General features: G+C 43.3%; 1 protein-coding gene across 1 annotated transcript in view; it reads left to right on the forward strand.

Annotated features, from left to right (window-relative positions):
• GUCY2C (guanylate cyclase 2C) overlaps nucleotides 1–16,041 on the forward strand; it is a 65,974-nt gene extending 49,933 nt beyond the window's left edge. Inside the window, exons 20-27 of the mRNA XM_052640866.1 lie at nucleotides 1,349–1,440; nucleotides 5,688–5,846; nucleotides 7,670–7,862; nucleotides 9,479–9,653; nucleotides 11,787–11,885; nucleotides 12,879–12,973; nucleotides 14,481–14,557; nucleotides 15,867–16,041. Coding sequence (XP_052496826.1) covers nucleotides 1,349–1,440; nucleotides 5,688–5,846; nucleotides 7,670–7,862; nucleotides 9,479–9,653; nucleotides 11,787–11,885; nucleotides 12,879–12,973; nucleotides 14,481–14,557; nucleotides 15,867–16,041 — 1,065 coding nt within the window. The remainder of the gene's footprint in view (nucleotides 1–1,348; nucleotides 1,441–5,687; nucleotides 5,847–7,669; nucleotides 7,863–9,478; nucleotides 9,654–11,786; nucleotides 11,886–12,878; nucleotides 12,974–14,480; nucleotides 14,558–15,866) is intronic.
• Nucleotides 16,042–20,659: the final 4,618 nt, after the last annotated feature.

A 20,659-nucleotide genomic window follows, 5' to 3' on the forward strand; every position in this document is an offset into this window, starting at 1 on the left:
CAGGGGTACCACCTAGTGGTGAATACGGGCAACTACAGTTCTATACCGTGGTCCTCTCCCTCCCCAGGGACTCTTCGTTAAAGCAAACGAATGCAGACAGGGACTGTAAGTAGTACCATTTGTGATCCTGTTTGTGTTGAGAGTGAAGAGCAAACTTAATTCAAAGCAGATGGTCTTCAGCATGCTTTTTGGTCCCACAAAAGCTGCAAACAAGCGGAATCAAATGAGATGATGGCTCCATGGGCTTCCTGTCCTCTCCCTCTCCCTCTGTACCCACCCCCCCAACACACCTTCCCATCCCTCCCATCCTCCCACCTCCCCTCCCCGCCTCCCCCACCCCCACCCCCACCCCCTGCCTCGTTTCTCTTCACTGCAGCTGGGAAACTTACAAACGTACATACATTAATGTCCTCTGCCCATGTCATACCTGGGACATATTTGTGCTAAGGAAATTATTAATTTCTTAATCTGAAATTCAAGTTTAACTGGGTGTCCTGTATTTGTATTTGCTATATCTGAGAACCCTAACAAGGTCCCTTCACAAACCAATTAATTCAGAAGCTCCTGAAGTCCTAAGAAATTTTGTGAATGCTCCCCAGACAATCCCATGGTCAGGCACAGCTGAAAACTAATGTCATAGAGCTTCACTCTCATTTTAGAGTTGCCTGGTACTCACCAAGCCCAGTTATTTATCCCCCTCCCCAGCACAAACCCAGCAAATGTCCGTAAGGCGTTCTGTCTCTCCCATCCCACCTGGTCCAAATCAATATTGCCGTTTTTCCTTAGCCTAGGATCAAAAGGAAGGGTGAGGCAAAGTAGTGCAGGCAGTGATGACCACAGGGAACTGGGCCATTTCATACTCGTTGTGAGAATTGAGATGTTTTAAAAATATTCCCTGCTTCAGTTGCTTACATCACGGAACAGAGTAGGATATCACCCTCTAAGCTAATCCACCTCTTATTTATTTATTTGAAGTACAGCTGATTTGCAATCTTGTGCCAATCTCTGCTGTACAGCAAAGTGACTCATTTATACATTCTTTTTCATATTCTTTTCCATTATAGTTTATCCCAAGGGGATTGGCTATAGTTCCCTGTGCTATCTATAGTAAGACCTTGTTTTTATCTATTTTAAAGGTAGTAGTTTGCATCTACCAACCCCACACTCCCAGCCCTTCCGTCTCCCTGCTCCTCTGACAACCACAGCTGTGTTCTCTAAGCCTGTGAGTCTGTTTCTCTTCCGTAGAGAGGTTCATTTGTGCCATATTTTAGACTTCACATATAAGTGATACCATATGGCATTTGTCTTATTTCTGAGTTACTTCAGTTCGCCCTCTTCTTTCTTCCAGGTCTATCTACTTGTCAAAAACTGCTGGGAGGAAGATCCAGAAAAAAGGCCAGATTTCAAGAAAATTGAGAATACCCTGGCCAAGATATTTGGGTATGGCGGACATTTTTACTTTTCCCCATTAGCTTCAGTTTTTTCTAATAGTTGACATTCAGTGGTAGCTAAGTATGAGAATGCCTTTTCTAATGAAATATCACAGATTGTAATACCTGTCTCCAAAAAATTAAAATGATATGGAGATGAACAGACCATTTTCTCGAGAAATAATCACTTGAAAAGCTAAGTACTATGTTCAAGGGCAAAACGAGCCTGATTAGAAAATAGATTCTGACTGATCATGATTATATCTGTTAAAAAAATAGAGTTCCCTTACCCTTCTGCAGGTAATTAGGATTTAGAAGTCTAGTAGAATCCTGAGGATCTTAAAACCCCTGGATAATTCTTAACATCAGCAAGTTCCTTAGAGTTTTAAAAATTGTAAGATCAGGAACTTTGGCTGAATCAGAGTATAATTCAGGATGAAGAGAAAAGTAACATACAGTTGTCCAGTAAGACTGAATTTTAGATTTCCTGTGTTTGGAGATAGGTACAATGCAGTGAGAAAAATAGCCCTAGGAGATCCAGTTTCTAGGCTAGGATCTGATAATAGCTAGTTATGGTTACCAATTCTGTTGCTCGTAAAATTGGAATGAATTTTCTGTAGATGATTCCTGCAGTTTCTTCTAGCTCTTTATGTAGTTTCGTTAAGTCAGAGGCTCAGACACTTAGTGAAGCTAAATAAAGCCCAAGACTGAGATGCGATGGAGTAGTGGTCCCAAACCCCCCATACACCGGGCCACACAGCAGGAGGTGAGGCGGGGTTGGGGGGCAGCTAGCAAAGCCTCATCTATATTTACAGCCGTTTCTCCTTGCTCACGTTACCACCCAAGTTCTGCCTCCTTTCAAATCAGCAGCAGCATTCAATTCTCATAGAAGCGTGAACCCTAACCCTAAAGTCAGGGCAGAGTATCCTGAGATTGCCACAAAATAGAAACGTAGCGCACAGTAAATGTAACGTCGTTGAATCATTTCGAAACCATACCCTCCCCCACCCCCACCGCTGCCCAGTCCATGGAAAAGTTGTTTTCCATGAAACCAGTCCCTGGCGCCAAAAATGTTGGGGACCTCTGGGGCAGAGTGAAGACAATGAAAGTGTGGCCATTGATTGCTTGATCTGAACCACCCAATGTGGGGAAAGAGCAGGAAATAATAAATGATTTCAATCTTGCCCTTTTTCATTCCTTCCCAGATCTATTACTAAGAGCAGATGAAACTGTATGTGTGACAGATGAAATGTGAGCTCATGAAGATAGAACTAGACCCCTGGTATTTAGCCTTTAATGTGGTGGTTCTCTACTTGGCTGCACATTGAAATCACCTGGGGATATTTGCAAACTACTGATGCCGGAGTCCTACCCGAGAGAGTCTGATGTAATTGATCTGGGTGCAGGGTATCATCAGGAGTTTAAATAAGCTCCTCAGGTGATTAAAATACACAGCCAAGGTTGAGGAAACTGTTTTAATTGAATCAATTCATCATGAAATCAGATTATCCATCTTCATCCTTTCCACCTGCTCCCTCATTCTTTCTATCCAGCTAGATTTCTTTATGGTTTCTGGTGAGAATCTCCTGGGGACCTTGTTAAAAACTTCTCTTCTTCCCAAACCTAGCAGTTTCCAGTTGTAACAGATCTGTGATAGAATTCAGAAATGTACGATTTTTTTTCTCTTTCTTTTTTAATTTTTAAATTATGAAAGTATGATAACACATTTACAGGAGACTTGGAAAATACAGAACAAAGTTACATATAGTTCCACTATATAGTACAATTGTTTTTTAAGTACTTTATAGTACAAGTATTTTTTAATTATTTTATAGTACAATTATTTTTAAGTATCTTATAATTTAAGATAAATTAAGATTTTTAGTTGGAGTTTCAATGTCAAACTCTCAAAAGTTAATAGAATGAATATAGAGAAAAGTAGAAGGATATAGTAGACCTGAAAAGCACCATGAACCAATTCAATATAATTAAGATTTATACAATTTTCATACAACAGTAGTATACAAATTCTATTCAGGTTCCCATCAACTATAAACTAGGAGTCTCTGAAACATATCCAGGGACATGAAATAAGGTGCAAACATTGCATGGTCTGCTGCTGCTGCTAAGTCGCTTCAGTCGTGTCTGACTCTGTGCGACCCCATAGATGGCAGCCCACCAGGCTCCTCTGTTCCTAGGATTCTCCAGGCAAGAATACTGGAGTGGGTTGCCACTTCCTTCTCCAATGCATGAAAGTGAAAAGTGAAAGTGAAGTCGCTCAGTCGTGACCAACTCTTTGAGACCCCATGGACTGTAGCCTACCAGGCTCCTCTGTCCATGGGACTCTCCAGGCAAGAGTACTGGAGTGGGTAGCTATTGCCTTCTCCTTTCATGATTTAAAGGTATGGAAATCATACAAAGTATGTTTTCTTATCACTGTGAGATTATGTTAGAAATCAATATCAAAAGATACTTGAAGATACCCACATATTTTCAAGTCCAAATGTGGCATTTACCAAGAGAGACCTAGCCCTTGAAAGCCTCAATAAAGTCAGAAAAATGAAAAAACATGGTGATTGCAGAGAAGAAAGCATTTAAATGAGAAATTAAAATCAAAGATATTTTAAAAACCACATGTACTTGGAAATTAAATGTCCACTTTTAAATGATAGGTGTATCTAAGAAGGTATAACAAGGAAAATTAGAGAATGCTTAGAATAAAAACAAGAGAGAATTTACCAGAATTTGTTGCATGCAGCTGAAGCTGCTCAGTGCAGCTAAATACAATGTGAAATCTTGAATAAGATATAAAAACAAATAATGGATACTAGCATAAAATTTTGTGAAATTTGAACAAAATCTATACATTAGTTAATAATACTGTGGTGGTGGTGGTGCTTTAGTCACTCAGCTGTGTCCAGTTCCTGCAGCCCCATGGACTGTAGGTTCATGGGATTCTCCAGGCAAGAATACCGGAGTGGGTTGCCGTTTTCTTCTCCAGGGGATCTTCCTGACCCAGGAATCAAACTTGGGTGTCCTGCATTGCAGGTTGATTCTTTACCGACTGAGCTACAAGTGAAGTCCACATGTTAATTTTCTGTTTGGGGTTTTTTTTCTTTTTTTTTTTTTTTAACATAGTAAGAAACGTATTAAATTTTTAACAAACATCCCACCCCGTACCAAGGGGATTACAACATAGTCTGTCTTTTGGAGCACAGAAATGACAAGTTTAATTATTGTTATGATGATGAAACAGTAGAATTTATTCATCCCTTGGGTTGTGTCATGAACATTGTCTCCAGTTCTCACAACAGCTATAATTTCCGACTGGGGTCTGCACCCAGGTGGGTCACGGGGTCACGAAGAGCTGGCATCTCATCTAAGTCATCTCAATCTAACAAAATAGACTTAGGGCTTTCGCTTTAGGTCCCTGACTCTCTATTCTGAGGGGTAATATAAGGCTCAGGTTTGCTTTACTTGGTTCTTTCCTTTTTTTTAAATTTATTTTTTAATTGAAGGAAAATTGCTCTATAATGTTGTGATGCTTTCTGCCGTATGAGGTTCTTTTCTTATATTTCCTTTTATTGAAAGTTGTTCCTTATTCAAACTTTTAAAAATATGAAGCAAACAAGAAAGAAAAAAAATCACCTATTTTTCAACAGGTAATGACCAGTTTTCAAAAATTAAAAATGAGATGATAATGTTTGCTGTTACATAAACTGGCTTTTTTCACTTAAGTAATGTAAAAGAAGTTTCTTTCTGTGTACTTTGCAATTTTAATTTGTATTTGATAATCTGTCATTTCATAATAATTTAATTACTTTTTATTACACATTTAGGGTAACTTTTAAATGATTGTTAGTGAGGAATAACTGCTACTTTCTTTATAGTTCACTTTCAGCACATTCATGATAGTTTCCTTCGGATAATTCTAAGTAGAATTGAGAGGCTGGTTGACATAAGCATTCTTAAGATTTATGACACATTTTACTGTATTTCCCTCTAGGAAAACTATAATGTATATTTTTCCTCCATCTTACTTACATTGATTGCCATTGTGCTAACATTTGTTTTTCTTTTTTTTTCTAATGTCTCTTCTATTTCTTTGATCCTTCCCGAGATTAAATTTTTTGCCATATTTGTTGGCCATTTTTATTCTTTCTTTAATTACCTGTTCATAATATCTGCCTATTGCTTTAATGCTTATTTATGTTCTCTTAATAATATGGAGAGCTCTTTATCTGTCTCTACCTATAGCCTTTTCCATGACCAAAAAAATGAAAGTTACATGGATACCTTGATCCGACGTCTACAGCTGTATTCCCGGAACCTGGAACATCTGGTGGAGGAAAGGACACAGCTGTACAAGGCAGAGAGGGACAGGGCTGACCAACTTAATTTCATGTTGCTCCCAAGGTAAGGAAGTCCTTCCACGGATGTGACTGTACAGGACTCCAGAGTTGTGCCTCAGCCCTTAAGGTGGAAAGCCAAAGCATATTTGTCTAGTGTTGGTTTTCTCTGTACTTTTCTTACTCTATTTATTTTTATGTATTAGTTTGGCTATGCTGGATCTTAGTTGCGGCACACAGGATCTTTATTGGCAGCATGTGAAATTTTAGTTAGGGCATGTGGCATCTAGTTCCCAGAGCAGGAATCAAACCTGGGTCCCCTGCATTGGGAGTGCAGAGTCTTAGTCATGGACCACAAGGGAAGTCCCTTCTCTACATTTATATAGGATTGTTGCCTCTTGCATTTTCTTCATCAGATCATTGTGTTTAAAGATGCATGTTCTTGCTAAGCTTTGTCCCGGTTTGCACTGTCTAAATTGCTAAAAGAAAGAGATTGTTTTCCAGTGCCATGGAAGGAGCATGGATGGCAGAGTTAGAGCGACCTAGGTTCCAACACTGGAGAAGGAAGTGGCAACCCACTCCAGTGTTCTTGCCTGGAGAATCCCAGGGACGGGGCAGCCTGGTGGGCTGCCGTCCATGGGGTCGCACAGAGTCGGATACAACTGAAGCGACTTAGCAGCAGCAGCAGCAGCATTTTCCAACACCTGTTGGCCACTGTTACTGAGTCTGAGACCTTAGGCCAGTCACTGTCTCTCCTTCATATAAAAATGATAATTAAAGCATTAATCTCTTTGCCATCTTCTTTCAGCCTCATAGTAGAGGCCATATTACAAGAAATGGTATGGATGAGCTTATTTGCAAAGCAGAAACAGAGACAAAGATGTAGAAAACAAATGTATGGACACCGAGCGGGAAAGGGGTGGGTGGGAGAAATAGGGAGATTGAGATTGGCAGATTCGCACCGTTGATACTATGTGTGATATCGATGCTGGGGCTTCCCTGGTGATTCAGATGGTAAAGAATCTGCCTGCAATGCAGGAGACCCAGGTTTGATCCCTGCATTGGGAAGATGCCCTAGGGAAGGGAATTGCTACTGACTCCAGCATTCCTCCCTGGGAAATGCCATGGACAGAAGAGTTTGTTGGGCTGCAGTCCACTGTGTCACAGAAGAGTCAGACACAACTTAACGACTAACACGTACACACACACGTAAAACAGGTAACGCATGAGAATCGACTGAATAGCACAGGGGGCTCTACTCACTGCTCTGTGGTGGCCTAAACTGGAAGAAAGTCCAGAGTGGAGGGGATATATGTGTATGTACAGCTGATTAATTTTGCTATACAGTAGAAGCTAACACATTATATTTACTAATAAAGCCACTGTGCTCCAGTAAAAATTAATTAAAAATAAAATAGGAGCCATCTTTAGTGGAGGAAGGCTTCCCTGGTAGCTCAGATGGTAAAGAATCCACCTGCAATGTGGGAGACCGGATTCAATCCCTGGGTGGGGAAGATCCCCTGGAGGAGGAAATAGCTACCCACTCCAGTATTCTTGCCTGGAAAACTCCATGGACAGAGGAGCCTGGCAGGCTGCAGTCCATGAGGTCACATACAGTTGGACACGACTCACATTTATTAGAGTTATAATCAGGTATTAAATTACTACTGAACCTCCTATTCGTCTGAGGCCACATACATGTGCTCTGTGTGTATAATATGTTCCTAGACTTGGTATTTGCAAACTGTCTTTGGTTCCTCACCACACTACTCACTGGAAATCCTCAGTTCTAGAATTCCTGGTGAACAGTTAGTACTGTCTCAAAGATTTCCGTAGAGGAAGAAGGAATTTACTGAAATTGAAGGCCCTGTTCTTTCCTTCCTCATCTAGGCTGGTGGTCAAGTCTCTGAAGGAGAAAGGCTTCGTGGAGCCTGAGCTGTACGAGGAAGTCACAGTCTACTTCAGTGACATTGTAGGGTTCACCACCATCTGCAAGTACAGTACCCCCATGGAAGTGGTGGACATGCTCAATGACATCTATAAGAACTTTGACCACATTCTGGACCACCACGACGTGTACAAGGTAACCGCTCCACCTAACAGGCTGAATGATGGTTTGGCCCCAGGTCAGCAGAGCCAGAATTGGCTGTTCTTGTTACTACAGTTTTCCTTTGCTACCCCTAGCACCTCTGCCCCAGGATGCTTCCAGGATTGTCACGGATCCCCAAATCCCCAGGTGCTCAAGGCCCTGGCGTAAAATAACATAGTATTTGCATACAACCTACATACCCATGTACTCTTAACTTAAATCATTTCTAGATTACTTATAATATCTAATACAGTGTAAATGCTATGTAAAATAGTTGCTGGAGTTGTGGCAAATTCAAGTTTTACTTTTTGGAACTTTCTACAGTTTTGTTTAAATATTTTTGAATCATGATTCATTGAATCCACAGTGTGGAACCTATAGATTCAGAGAGCTGACTTTACTCAGGTCTTTGCCTTTGTCATTTAAGAGTTAGTAAATTAGTGGTTGAGTCTGAGCTCCAAGTGAAGTGGAAGAATAAGAGTGGTCAGAAGTTGAAATTCTCACCCTGTGTAGATCAGAAAGTCTTACTAACAGGAGTGCCAGTTGAATAGTGATTATGCATTTTAGAGATATTCAGAAAGAAGAAATTAACTAACGAACACATATGAACCATGCATATGATTATGAAAATGAAATTAAAAGGGAGAATATCAAAGAATAATGTTAATAGAAGTCTACTTCCTATTACAAGAAAAGTGTTCGGAAGCATCCAGTACAAGAATGTGTATTATGTCTTTAGTGAACTGAAAATGAAAGTCACTCAGTCGTATCCCACTCTTTGCCACCCTGTGGACTGTAGTCTCCCAGGCTCCTCTGTCCATGGGACTCTCCAGGCAAGAATACTGGAGTGGCTTGCCATGCCCTTCTCCAGGAGATCTTCCCAACCCAGGGGTCGAACCCAGGTCTTCGGCCTTGCAGGCAGATTTTTTACCACCTGAGCCACCAGGGAAGCCCTTTTATGTCTTAGAGGAACCTACAATTATCTTTTTATCAAATAGTTTTTGAAAAGTAAAGCGCTAAACATGACTTTTCTGATAATTAGAGATGGTTTCCTAAAATTACATAAAGCCATTCAGATTGTTTCAGCACTATAGAACTGTCACCACATCTGCATGACTTGCATTATTATAAAGTACTTAATTCAATTAAAATCCTTTATAGTTTTATCAACTTTTTAAGTAGGCTATGGCGTTCTAGGTGGCGAAGTGGTAAAGAATCTGCCTGCCAATGCAGGAGACGCGGTGACGCGGGTTTGATCCCTGGGTCGCGAAGATCCTCTAGAGAAGGAAATGACAACCTGCTCCAGTATTCTTGCTTGGAAAATTTCATGGAAAATTTCAACCACACAGCCCGGCAGGCTACAGTCCATGGGGCCACAGAGAGTTGGACATGGCTGAGCATGCACACACCACATCCTAACTAAGCTATAAAAACCCTGAAGAAATTAGCATAATACTAGTCTTGAACTACTAGTCCCGGAATAAGTGTACAGGGCTATGCTCATATGAGGTCTCGAACATTTCTGAATTTGATGTGCAATAAACTGCTTCTGCTTACTTTCTGGTGCCTTTAGAAGGGACCGATTCACTGATGAGAAGCTGCTTCCACAGGTGGAAACCATTGGTGATGCCTACATGGTGGCCAGTGGTTTGCCTAAGAGAAATGGCAACCGGCATGCCATAGACATTGCCAAGATGGCCTTGGACCTCCTCAGCTTCGTGGGGACCTTTGAGCTGGAGCATCTTCCTGGCCTCCCGATATGGATTCGCATCGGAATTCACTCCGGTAGGCAGCTGAGCACTGTAGCGGTCGGGAACCGTGTGTACCTCTGCACACCAACTAAATTAGAAAGGTTGAAGGATCCTCGGAGGAGATCAGTTTTCACATGAGGCTTACTCCTGAATCTGCCTGCCAAATACGAGGTCCAGTTACATATCCTGACATAATTAGACCTATAATAAGTGTCTGGAGAGTTCTAGGAAACAGCAGTCACGACAGCACTCAAGGAATGATAAACACCAACCACCAACTAAAATAACAAGCTCCAGACCTCCTGTTTAAGTCACCCTATTCCCTGGTGGCTCAGATGGTAAAGAATCCGCCTGCAATGCAGTGCAGTGCTTCCATCCCTGAGTTGGGAAGATCCCCTGGAGGAGGGCATGGCAACCCACTCCAGTATGCTTGCCTGGAGAATCCCCATGGACAGAGGAGCCTGGCAGGCTACACTCTATGTGGTAGCAAAGAGTTAGACACGAATGACCGACTAAGCGCAGCACAGCACGTTTACTATTTATCTCTTCCGCATTCCCTCCCTCTCCCCATCTCTGACTTCTGTAAATTTTTTTTTCAGTAAAATATTACAGTATCTTAAGTGGATTTTATTATCTTTCTGATGTGATTGAGAAGTTTTAGAGACCTTTTTTTTAAAATTGGAGTATAGCTGACTTACGATATTGTGTTAGTTTCTGGTGTACAGCAAAGTGATTTGGTTATACGTATATATAATATAGCTTGCATCTGCTAATCTCAAACTCCTGATCCATCCCTCCCCTGCCTGTTGATAACCACAAGTCTTTTCTCTATGTCTGTGAATGTGTTTCATAGATAAGTTTATCTGTCGTATTCTAGCTTCCTCAGAGATCTAATCAAGTAGCTGCTGCTGCTACTGTTTGTTTTTGTTTTGTATTTTGGCATTGAGTCTAACAGGGAAGATTCAGTGCTTAGTATGTTTTTTTCAAGTGTACATAAGCAATGCACAACTTAATGTTCTGTTTTTTTCAGTGTCTGTAAACACAGTGTTCAAAGGACAAATCTATAAAGAAACTCATATAGATCAAAACCTGATAAACAAACCAGAAAATGAATAGTTGCCTCTATCCAAAACCTGGTTTTGCAGTTTCTGAGTTAATCTTTAACTTCTACAAATTTTAACTCCTTGCATTCAGTCTTTCCACACAAATACTTGCTTGAGCAGCCCTCCTTGCCTATCTGATATGCCCCTGTGCATCATCTGGCCTTGACTTTTGTTCTGCCTTTTGGGGTATCCTTGTGTCGTAGGCTCCCCCTTCCTGCTGCATTCACGTGGTACATGAAAAGTGCAGGGAAGATTCCAAGTCCTTGTCATCTGGGTCTTCCATCATCAGGCCACCAATCCCTAAAATGCTGTGCCGTGCCATGCTTAGTCACTCAGTCATGTGGGACTCTTTGCAACCTCATGGACTGCGGTTTGCCAGAGTCCTCTGTCCATGGGGATTCTCCAGGCAAGAATACTGGAGGGGTTGCCATACCTTCCTCCAGGGGATCGTCCCAACCCAGGGTTGAACCCAGGTCTCCCACATTGCAGGCAGATTCTTTACCGTCTGAGCCACCAGGGAAGCCCACGAATACTGGAGAAGGTAGCCTATCCCTTCTTCAGGGGTTCTTCTCGACCCAGAAATCGAACTGGGGGTCTCCTGCATTGCAGGCGGATTCTTTATCAGCTGAGCTACCAAGGAAGCCCAAAAATAAAACAGACGGGCCATTGAGCCTCACCAGTGATTCAGAGCTCTGGGCTGTGTGGCTGGCACAGCGAGAAGGTGGTGAGATGGTCTCCGTCCTTCTTGAGAGCCTTCTGTGTAATATACTAAGGAGCATTTTCCACTTTTGCATGCTGATCTCAAAATGTCTTCTTGTTTCTCGAAAATGTGCTTTTCTATGCTAGAGCAAAACACTTCCTGAAAGCGTGATTTGGATAATGATGCTATCCCCTAACCAATGCATTCATTTGGAACCAAGGTCACAGCTCACAATTTACCCCTTAAACCACTTCTCCCGTCTAATGAGGCATTGAGCGTTGTGATCTTGAGAAGAGGCTCACCCACCTGAACACCACTCTGTGACTTCCGTGGCCTCCACCTGCTTGCCTTCTTTCCCTCACAGGTCCCTGTGCCGCTGGAGTCGTGGGGATCAAGATGCCTCGTTATTGCCTGTTCGGAGATACAGTCAACACAGCCTCTCGGATGGAATCCACTGGCCTCCGTAAGAACGGAGAGGACTTTTCTTAGAGGACAAAGATTCTGTCTCCCAACCAAGGGGAACTGTAGGGTGAAAATGCATAATACGGCCAGTGAAGTGAAGAATGACTCTTCACGGTGACTGACTGTGAGCCTGGGTCAGTCCAGTCCTTGCTACATATTGCCGCTTACTAATCATAATTTTTTTCTTCCTTTATGGCTCAGTTTGACTATTCTTATTAGCCTGGGTTCATTTGCAGTGCATTCAGGCACGCCGTACCTGGAATACTTTTGAACGTGAACGTGAAGTCGCTCAGTCGTGTCCGACTCTTTGCGACCCCATGGACTGTAGCCTACCAGGCTCCTCTGTCCATGGGATTTTCCAGGCAATAGTACTGGAGTGGATTGCCATTTCCTTCTCCAAGGGATCTTCCCAACCCAGGGATCAAACCTGGGTCTCCTGCATTGTAGACAGATGCTTTACCGTCTGAGCCACCCGGGAAGTCCTTAGATCCATGTAATACTCTTAGATCCATGTAAAAGAGAAAGTGTTAGCTGCTTAGTCATGTCCAACTCTTTGCAAGCCCACGGACTATAGCCCACCAGGCTCCTCGGTCCGTGGAATTCTCCAGGCAAGAATACTGGAGTGGGTTGCCATTTACATGGAGACCCCAAACCAAATTTCAGCTTTTTAGCTCAGCACCACAAAGTAAAATCCAAACCCAGGCCCAGGGGCTCCCCTCTCTGTGCTGTAATGAGAAGCTCCAGGGCTTAATCTAGAGAGCCTCCTCACTCAGGACCCTGAAAACCAGCACCAGACCCTCTCCCCGTGTCTGATAATAGTTCTCATCGCACTGATGCTATTCTAAAGTGTTTTGTTTTGTTTTTTGTTTAATGACAATATCTAAGCCATCAACAGCACTCATAGTAAATATTCTGGCTCAACGGGAAACAAACGGGGCCCTATGATAGCATTCAAAATGGACGCGGTTTTCATTGATCTATTTTGCATTTCCAGCCTTGAGAATCCATGTCAGCGGCTCCACCATAGCCATCCTGAAGAGGACAGAGTGCCAGTTCCTCTATGAAGTAAGAGGAGAAACCTACTTAAAGGTAAGGAACCCATCGAGATATATACCTAATAGCGCCACCGGGTGGCGCTAGTGGTAAAGAACCTGCCTGCCAATGCACGGGACATAAGACACGTGGGTTCAATTCCTGGGTTGGGAAGATCCCCTGGAGGAGAGCATGGCAACCCACTCCAGTATTCTTGCCTGGAGAATCCCATGGACAGAGGAGCTTGGTGGGCTACAGTTCACGGGATCACAAAGAGTCAGACATGACTTAGCAATTAAACACGGACGCCCCACCAGACCTGCTGCGTCCAACTCTCTTTGGGTATAGATCAGAGATCTGTATTTTAATCAAGTGACTGTGAGGCATAGAGAAGAGTGGGAATCCCTGTTCTAGACACGCCTTGCTGTCCCACACATTTAGAGCAACCGCCTTTCAGAGCCACCAGGTGGCCCACAGGCTGTCTGTTGAAGGTTGACCAGACTCACAACTGATCTGAAGCCAGTGATCGGCTCCGAACATCTGCCTCCACCAGCCGTAGCAGCATCGGCCCCTACACTGACGGCAACTTGGAAGAGCCTCCTTTAGGTAGTTGTGTCCGAACACCACACTGGCTATTTTAATTCTCTGTAAACATGTTCTCTGCAGTGTTCCCCCCAAAATGGAAGTGGTGTGTGGATTATTACAGTGCAAGTGGTTAGGCGTATGCGCTCAGTGGTGTCTGACTCTGCGACGCCATGACTGTAACCCGCCAGGTTCCTCTGTCCGTGGGATCTTTTAGGGAAGCATACTGGAGTGGGTTGCCGTTTCCTGCTTCCGGGGATTGAGCCCAGGTTTCTTGCATGTCCTGCACTGGCAAGCAGATTCTTTACCATTGGCAACACTTGGGAAGCTCAAATATTACAGTCCAAACACAGCCCCAAATCACTAGTTTTTTTTTTTTGAATGAGTGGTTTTTTAAAATATAACTATCCAGTCTACTTTTCAAACACAACCTCCAGCCAAAAACAATTTCCTGTTGCTTCCATTTACTTTACAACCTGCAGATGTACCCAGCAAATGTCAGTTAGTGCGTGTTTATCATGAGGCACGTGTGTTTGTAATTTACACACTTCAGGTGGGGAAACTGTGGCAAAAGTTTTGTGGCAAAAACAGCCAGAATCAAATGTGGACGACAGAAACCAGTTGGATTCATTGGAGTAGCAGGATCATAGATGAATTTTCTTCCTTCTTCATTTAGAGTTTTTGTGCTGTTGCTAAGGTGATATTTGGAAATGTCTTTTGGGGAATAAAAGAAAATTCTAGTTTGGAAAAAAAAAAAAACATGCCTGGTGGATGAGAGATACTTTTTTAAAGGTGCTTAGAAATAAAGATTGGTCTGGAGATAACACAAATCATACCAGGAACAGGTGCTGTATTGAAATATAGGCTGTGATGACAAACTCAGAGGGGAAATGTCTCTTGGAAGCTGATGCTCGTCAGAACGGTGGGTTACAGCCGACTGCCTTGTTGGCCTCCATGGTCCACACCTTTCTTGTCTCTCTAGGGGAGAGGAACTGAGACCACCTACTGGCTGACCGGGGTGAAGGACCAGGAGTACAACCTGCCGACCCCTCCAACCGCGTAAGCTGCTGGCTGGGCGGGGAGGAGCCGGGAAGTCGAGGTCTTGGCTTTGTATCTTGTACTGTGTGCAGGCAGTTGAACTGTTGGCGAGTGCTTTGCCAGTGGCAATGAGGCATTGAATCCAAGATGAGAGATGACACACATTGAAAAGGCTTGGAAACCCCCCTTCTCTGGCTGCTGGAGTGTTTCAGGCTTGCTCAGGAGACCAGAGGACAGTTTAGGGCTCACCCCCTGCACATGTGGTCAAGAGTAGAGCACACTAGGGACAGGAGACCAGTGCATTTCCACCCCTGCGTACAGCTCTCTGCTGAGTCACCTGATGGAACAGGAACTCCCCAGCTCCAGGACTGTGGTTTGGGGTCTTCACATGGAGTGTGTGTTCTCCCTGAGATGAGGAAAACAGGCTGCAGGTCTAATTAACCGGTTTCAGTTTCCCTAAAGGTGACTCAAATGGTCTTCCAGTTGCATTTGGGCCACTGCAGTGAGTCACGTGGCTATTGGAACAGCTTTTGCTGTGGTAGAGAAACCCTGTCGTGCAGACGCCTGGATGCAGGACCCAGACAGATGGCAACACCATAGAGATGCCAAAACAATGCAGACCATGTGTATGGCATGGGGGGACCTGGCCCCTTACTAAGAGCACCCCAGGTCCATTCTGATCTCTTAAAACCCTCCACTCATTCAGAGCCCTCCCCAGACAAGACCCACATTCCTAGGAAAGTGTGGGACCAACACGTTTTCAGAGTTTTGTGGTGACTGGTGGCTCAGACGGTAAAGAATCTGCCTGCAATGCAGGAGACCCAGGTTTGATCCCTGGGTCGGAAAGCTCTCTTGGAGAAGAGAATGGCAATCCACTCCAGTATTCTTGCCTGGAGAATTCCAGGGACAGAGGACCCTGGCAGGCTATAGTCCATGGGGTCGCAAAGAGTCGGACACAACAAGCTACGTAGCACACACACTAGGGCTTAGCACCCTCTTGGCTTCTCTTCCTCTTGCTCCAGTGGTATGTGTAAACCTAACCTCACCTCTGAATTCCACATTGTGTTGTCTTACTTTGAAATCGAAATGTAATTTCCTGCTTGAAATATATTCTGCTTTCCCTACAACTACACAGAGCAAGGGTGACAGTTCTTTAGGCTCATTGGTTGAAGCCAAGGGTCGTTCTGTGTTCTCTGGACTTCCTGCATGCAGCACAGAGTAGGCATTCAACAAGGAATCAGTGAATGAAACAGGCGGTTCTGGAGCTGAGGGCTAGTCTGTTTGAATGGATGAGAAGTTCCCTTTTCCCTCCATACTCTTGTCTCTCCAGGGAGAATCAACAGCGCTTGCAAGCTGAGTTCGCCGACATGATCGCCAGCTCTTTACAGAAAAGACAGGCCTTGGGGATAAGGAACCGAAAACCAACCCGGGTGGCCAGCTACAAGAAGGGCACCCTGGAATATTTGCAGCTGAACACGACAGACAGTGAGAGCACCCATTTTTAAAGCTTGGTAAGAGCTAAGGACTCAGGAAAAACTAAGTCCAGCCACACCTGGAGCAGTGACCACAAGTGTCCTGAAGCTTCTGCTTCTCTGAGACCTCAGTAAAGCAGAAGACTTAGATGCAATCTCCAATAGCCTCGGCTTCCCTGTCTGGGATGTAGGCTTGCTTCCGTGAATCACATACACTCTCAGTGCAATAATTACCTTCTCCTCTGCAGCCTGATCTCAATAGCTGCTCCAGGGAACTTCCACCTGGGAAAGAGGAGAAATGAATATGTACTATCTCAAAGTTCAAGAGATTTTGTTCTTATTTCACCTGTTTCAGCTTTGTTTTGTTTACTGGCTCTTTTTCTTTCTGTATTCATGATAACATTTTTTTTTAATTGTCCCAATGATATTTTCAGTATTTTATCTCCATTAAATTATATTTAACTCCTAATTTTGGCAGACAGTATGCTGTATATGAGGCAGGAATAAAAGTTAATCATTTCCTGGATCTGTGGATGTGTTTCTCTCTGTTGCACCCATTTCCCTGGAATGCACCAGGCATTGCCTTGTGCTGGTTGAAAAACTGACTTAATACCCCTGCACTGAAGAAGGGCAAAGCTAGCATCGTTGCTCAGAGGTCCAAACCTTGATGTTCAGCATCCCCTGTGTGCATGGGGGGATTTTGTGTCTAGTTTTCTACCATAGGGGCTGTTCAGGTGCTAAATTCACATCCTGTCTATCTGTAAAGATACCTTACTCCAGACTCTGCAAATATCCCCCCTCACATCCAGCAGTCATCTCCTTCCCCTTTTAATGGCAGCCAAGCATGATTCATTTGCTTGAAATCTCCGGAAAAGGACAGAGCCAGGTTGAGTAGACTAATATCAGTACAGGCAAGAATGGGCATGTAACACTCCGGCATTGACCTTCACAACTAAAACAATTGCTCCAACCACAGTATGCCTCCCCAGGCCTCTGCCACTTAAACCACTCTAGAGGTTAAGAAATAGGTTACATCTCCATCACCTAGAAAAGCAGACCATCAAGCAATAATAAATGATCTTCTGGTGTACAGGCTGAGCGCTTAATGTGCAGCAAGAGTCCTTTCTTGGTGCTGGAGCTTTAGGATCTGTTTGTGCCTCTGTGTCCACCACAAGGAGACTTGACACTCAGGGATGAGGTTGTGATGTGGATGTTGTTGGTCATTCATTCGGGAAACACATTTGAGCTTCTCTTCTTATTCCAGGAGCTGGGCTTAGTGTACATGGTATAGATATGGTCCCTACTAAGCCTTGAATCTTACAGGAGAGAGAGAAACGTAAAGTGATAAATGGGTGTGAAGACCAAACATCTACCTTAACAAACAGGCAAACTTAGCAACTCTAACACCGACCAGAAAATCTGTCTTTTAAGGCTCATGAAATGAAGTGAAAGCCGCTCAGTCGTGCCAGACTCTTTGCGACCCCATGGACTATACAGTCCAAGGAATTCTCCAGGCCAGAATACTGGAGTGGGTAGCTGTTCCCTTCTCCAGGGAATCTTCCCAACCCAGGGTCAAACCCAGGTCTCCTGCATTCCAGGTGGATTCTTTACCAGCTGAGCCACCAGGGAACAGCATTGATGAAAATCTTCTCTGCTGAAGGTGCCAATGTTTGTGTTCTTTTATAGACTCTACATGCTTGTGAAATATTTCTTGACCTTTAAACAGATGTGTGGCCTTGGCTTGTCCACTTAACAATGTGAATATGTCATATCAGTGACAACAGTGACTAAGGACAGTACCAGGCAAATTCTTTCTCTGCTCTTTCCTAGCTATAAATTAATTAATGTCTCCAAGCCTCTAATGTTTCATTAATAAATCAGCCTTCATAATATCCACCTCAAGGAGTTGTTACAATGATTTTTTTAGTTGAAGTATAGTTGATTACAATGTGGTGTTAGTTTCAGGTATACAGCAAAGTGATTATGTATCATGTATATATATGTATTCTTTTTCAGATCTTTGCCATTATAGGTTACTACAAGATATTGAATATGGTTCCCTGTGCCATAGATCCTTGTCATTTATCTATTTTGTATATAGTAGTATACATCGGTTTATCTCAAACTACTTATTTATTCTTCTCCCCTACTAGCCAGTTGACAAACAGTTTCTGTGAAGGACCAGAGAGTAAATAGTTGACATTGTGCAGGCTGCCCTATCTCCACTGCAGCTACTCATCTCTGCTGTCGTATCAGGAAAGCATCCATAGTCAATGGCAGTGGGTAGAATGTGTTCCAGTCAAAGTTTATTTTTATTTGTGGCTATTGTTTGCTTCCCTGGTGACTCAGATAGTAAAGAATCCACCTGCAGTGCAGGAGACCTGGTGTCAATCCCTTGGTTGGGAAGATCCCCTGGAGGAGGGTATGGTAACCTACTCCAGTATTCCTGCCTGGAGAATCACCATGGACAGAGGAGCCTGGCAGGCTACAGTCCATGGGGTTGCAAAGAATCAGACATGACTGAGTGACTAAGCACATGTTTTGTTTTTTTTTTTTGCTTACCCTTGTTCTAGCAAATAAGAATTTTTTTTTATTTAATGAATTTTTAAAAACATAACTAAAATACCCTTATATCCAATGAAATGAATGATAATTCCTTAATATTAACTAATAATAGCTTAAGTTTATTAAATGATTTCCCTGATTGTTTCAAAAAAATTTTTTTAATTAGTTTGTTCAAAGCTGGATCCAAAAAGGTCCACATTTGCATGTGCTTGAAATGCCCCCCTAGTCTCTTAACCTATACTGCTTCACCCATACACACTTTTTCCCTATGACATTGATTTGTTGAAATTGAGTCATTTTTCCTACATAACTCCTCAATGAATTTAGCTGATTGATTGCACATGGTTTTATTTAATTTGTTGTAGTTTCCATATTTCTTGGAATTTGGTAGTTAGATCCAGAAGATAATTAGAGGCAGGTTTTATACTTTCCCAAGATAATTTATGTAGCCAGTCTGCTAAAGGAGAATTTAGATGTGGAGAATAATACACTGAGACCCAGCTCCAATGATCAATACTGATCTGATTATAATCAGACTAGATTATAATGCCACATTTGGTGCGAGTTTTAATCGCCCACTCCCACCTCATGCCCCCAAAATGACAGAAAAATTTTATATAAAGAATTGGGAAACAGGAAAGAATATCCTTAGTGAAATAGAAATTACGAGTCAGTTATGAAAGAAAACAAATGGGATCTGACTAAACAAGGGAAGAGTAGCCCAAAGCAGTTGTAAAAGAGGACTGCTGGATGCTGGAAAAGGGTAGAATGGGTCCTGGGGGAGCTCCAAGCTCAGAAGGATCAGACAGAGTGGGAAGAGAGGGTCTTAGAGCTAACCAGCACTAGGGTGGAGGCTGCCATTGCCACGAGCATGCACACACTTAGGGGAACGGAGCCAGCGTGGTCCCTGCCTCTGCCTCTGACGGAGACTGAGGCAGCCACTGTCAGCATGCGCGTCCCTGCCCACACCTGGGAGGAGGGCAGTTAGCTCCGGGGTGGAGACCACCACAACTAATGAGAGCAAAACCAGCTGAGTAGTGTGGCAACAGCCCCTCTGACCCCGATCCAGCCTCTAACCACGTCACGTATACCAGGGAAAAGGTGAAACCAGCACAAAAGTGAAGCACCAAGCAAGCCCTCAGGCCGTGGCTGCGATGCACATCAAGGCAGAAACCACCATCATGACCATCACGTATCAGGGAGAAACAACTCCCTCAGGCCTCCTGCCACAGCCTCTTGGGCCCCATCTCCACCTCTGTCAGGGTGATAACAGCCATTGATCATAGGAGAAGCTCCAGTTTGTCCCTGGCTCTGGCTTAAGCGGCTCCAGCTCTGGCCTCACCTCCCACCGAGGTGGGGGCTGCCAGCACACCCAGGGGAAGACATGCTCACTTCAGATCCAGCTCTCCCACCAGAACCACGGGGCGCTGCAGACTGCTCAGGATGCTTTACACAAAGACAGGCCTTCAAGACCATAAAAGGTAACTGTTTCACCTAATTTCATGGGGCAGAGAAAGTTAAACAAATTGAGAAGACAGAGGAATTTGTTTAAAATGAAAGAACAAGGAAAAAAAAAAAAAACCAAATGAAGCAGAGATAAATAAGTTGCTGGATAAAGAGTTTAAAGCATCAGTAATAAGAATGCTAACTGAAACCTGGGGAAAGAACAGATATATAGAGTGAAGTTTTTGACAAGGAACTGAAAAATATAAAAAGGAACCAGTCATTGCTGAAGATTACAATAGCTAAAATGAAAAATATACCGGAAGGAATTAACAGCAGATTAGTTGATACAGAAGAACACAGAAGTGACCTAGAAGATTGAATAATGGAAATCATCCACTCAGAATACAAAAAGAAAAACAAATTTGAAAAGAGGATAGATAAGAATAGCCTCGGTCCTTCTAGGACAACATCAATCTTACCAACATTAGCAATATAGGGGCCCCAGAAGGAGAGACGAGTGAGCAAGAGATAGAAGGCGTACTTAATAAAATTGTGGCTGAAAACTCTCTGAACCTGAGGAAGGACATAGATTTCCAGGTACAGGAAAAAGAGTCACCAAGCAAAATGAGCCCAAAGAGAC

The sequence above is a fragment of the Budorcas taxicolor genome, chromosome 5 (genome assembly GCF_023091745.1).
Source record: "Budorcas taxicolor isolate Tak-1 chromosome 5, Takin1.1, whole genome shotgun sequence".
Lineage (NCBI taxonomy): Eukaryota > Metazoa > Chordata > Mammalia > Artiodactyla > Bovidae > Budorcas > Budorcas taxicolor.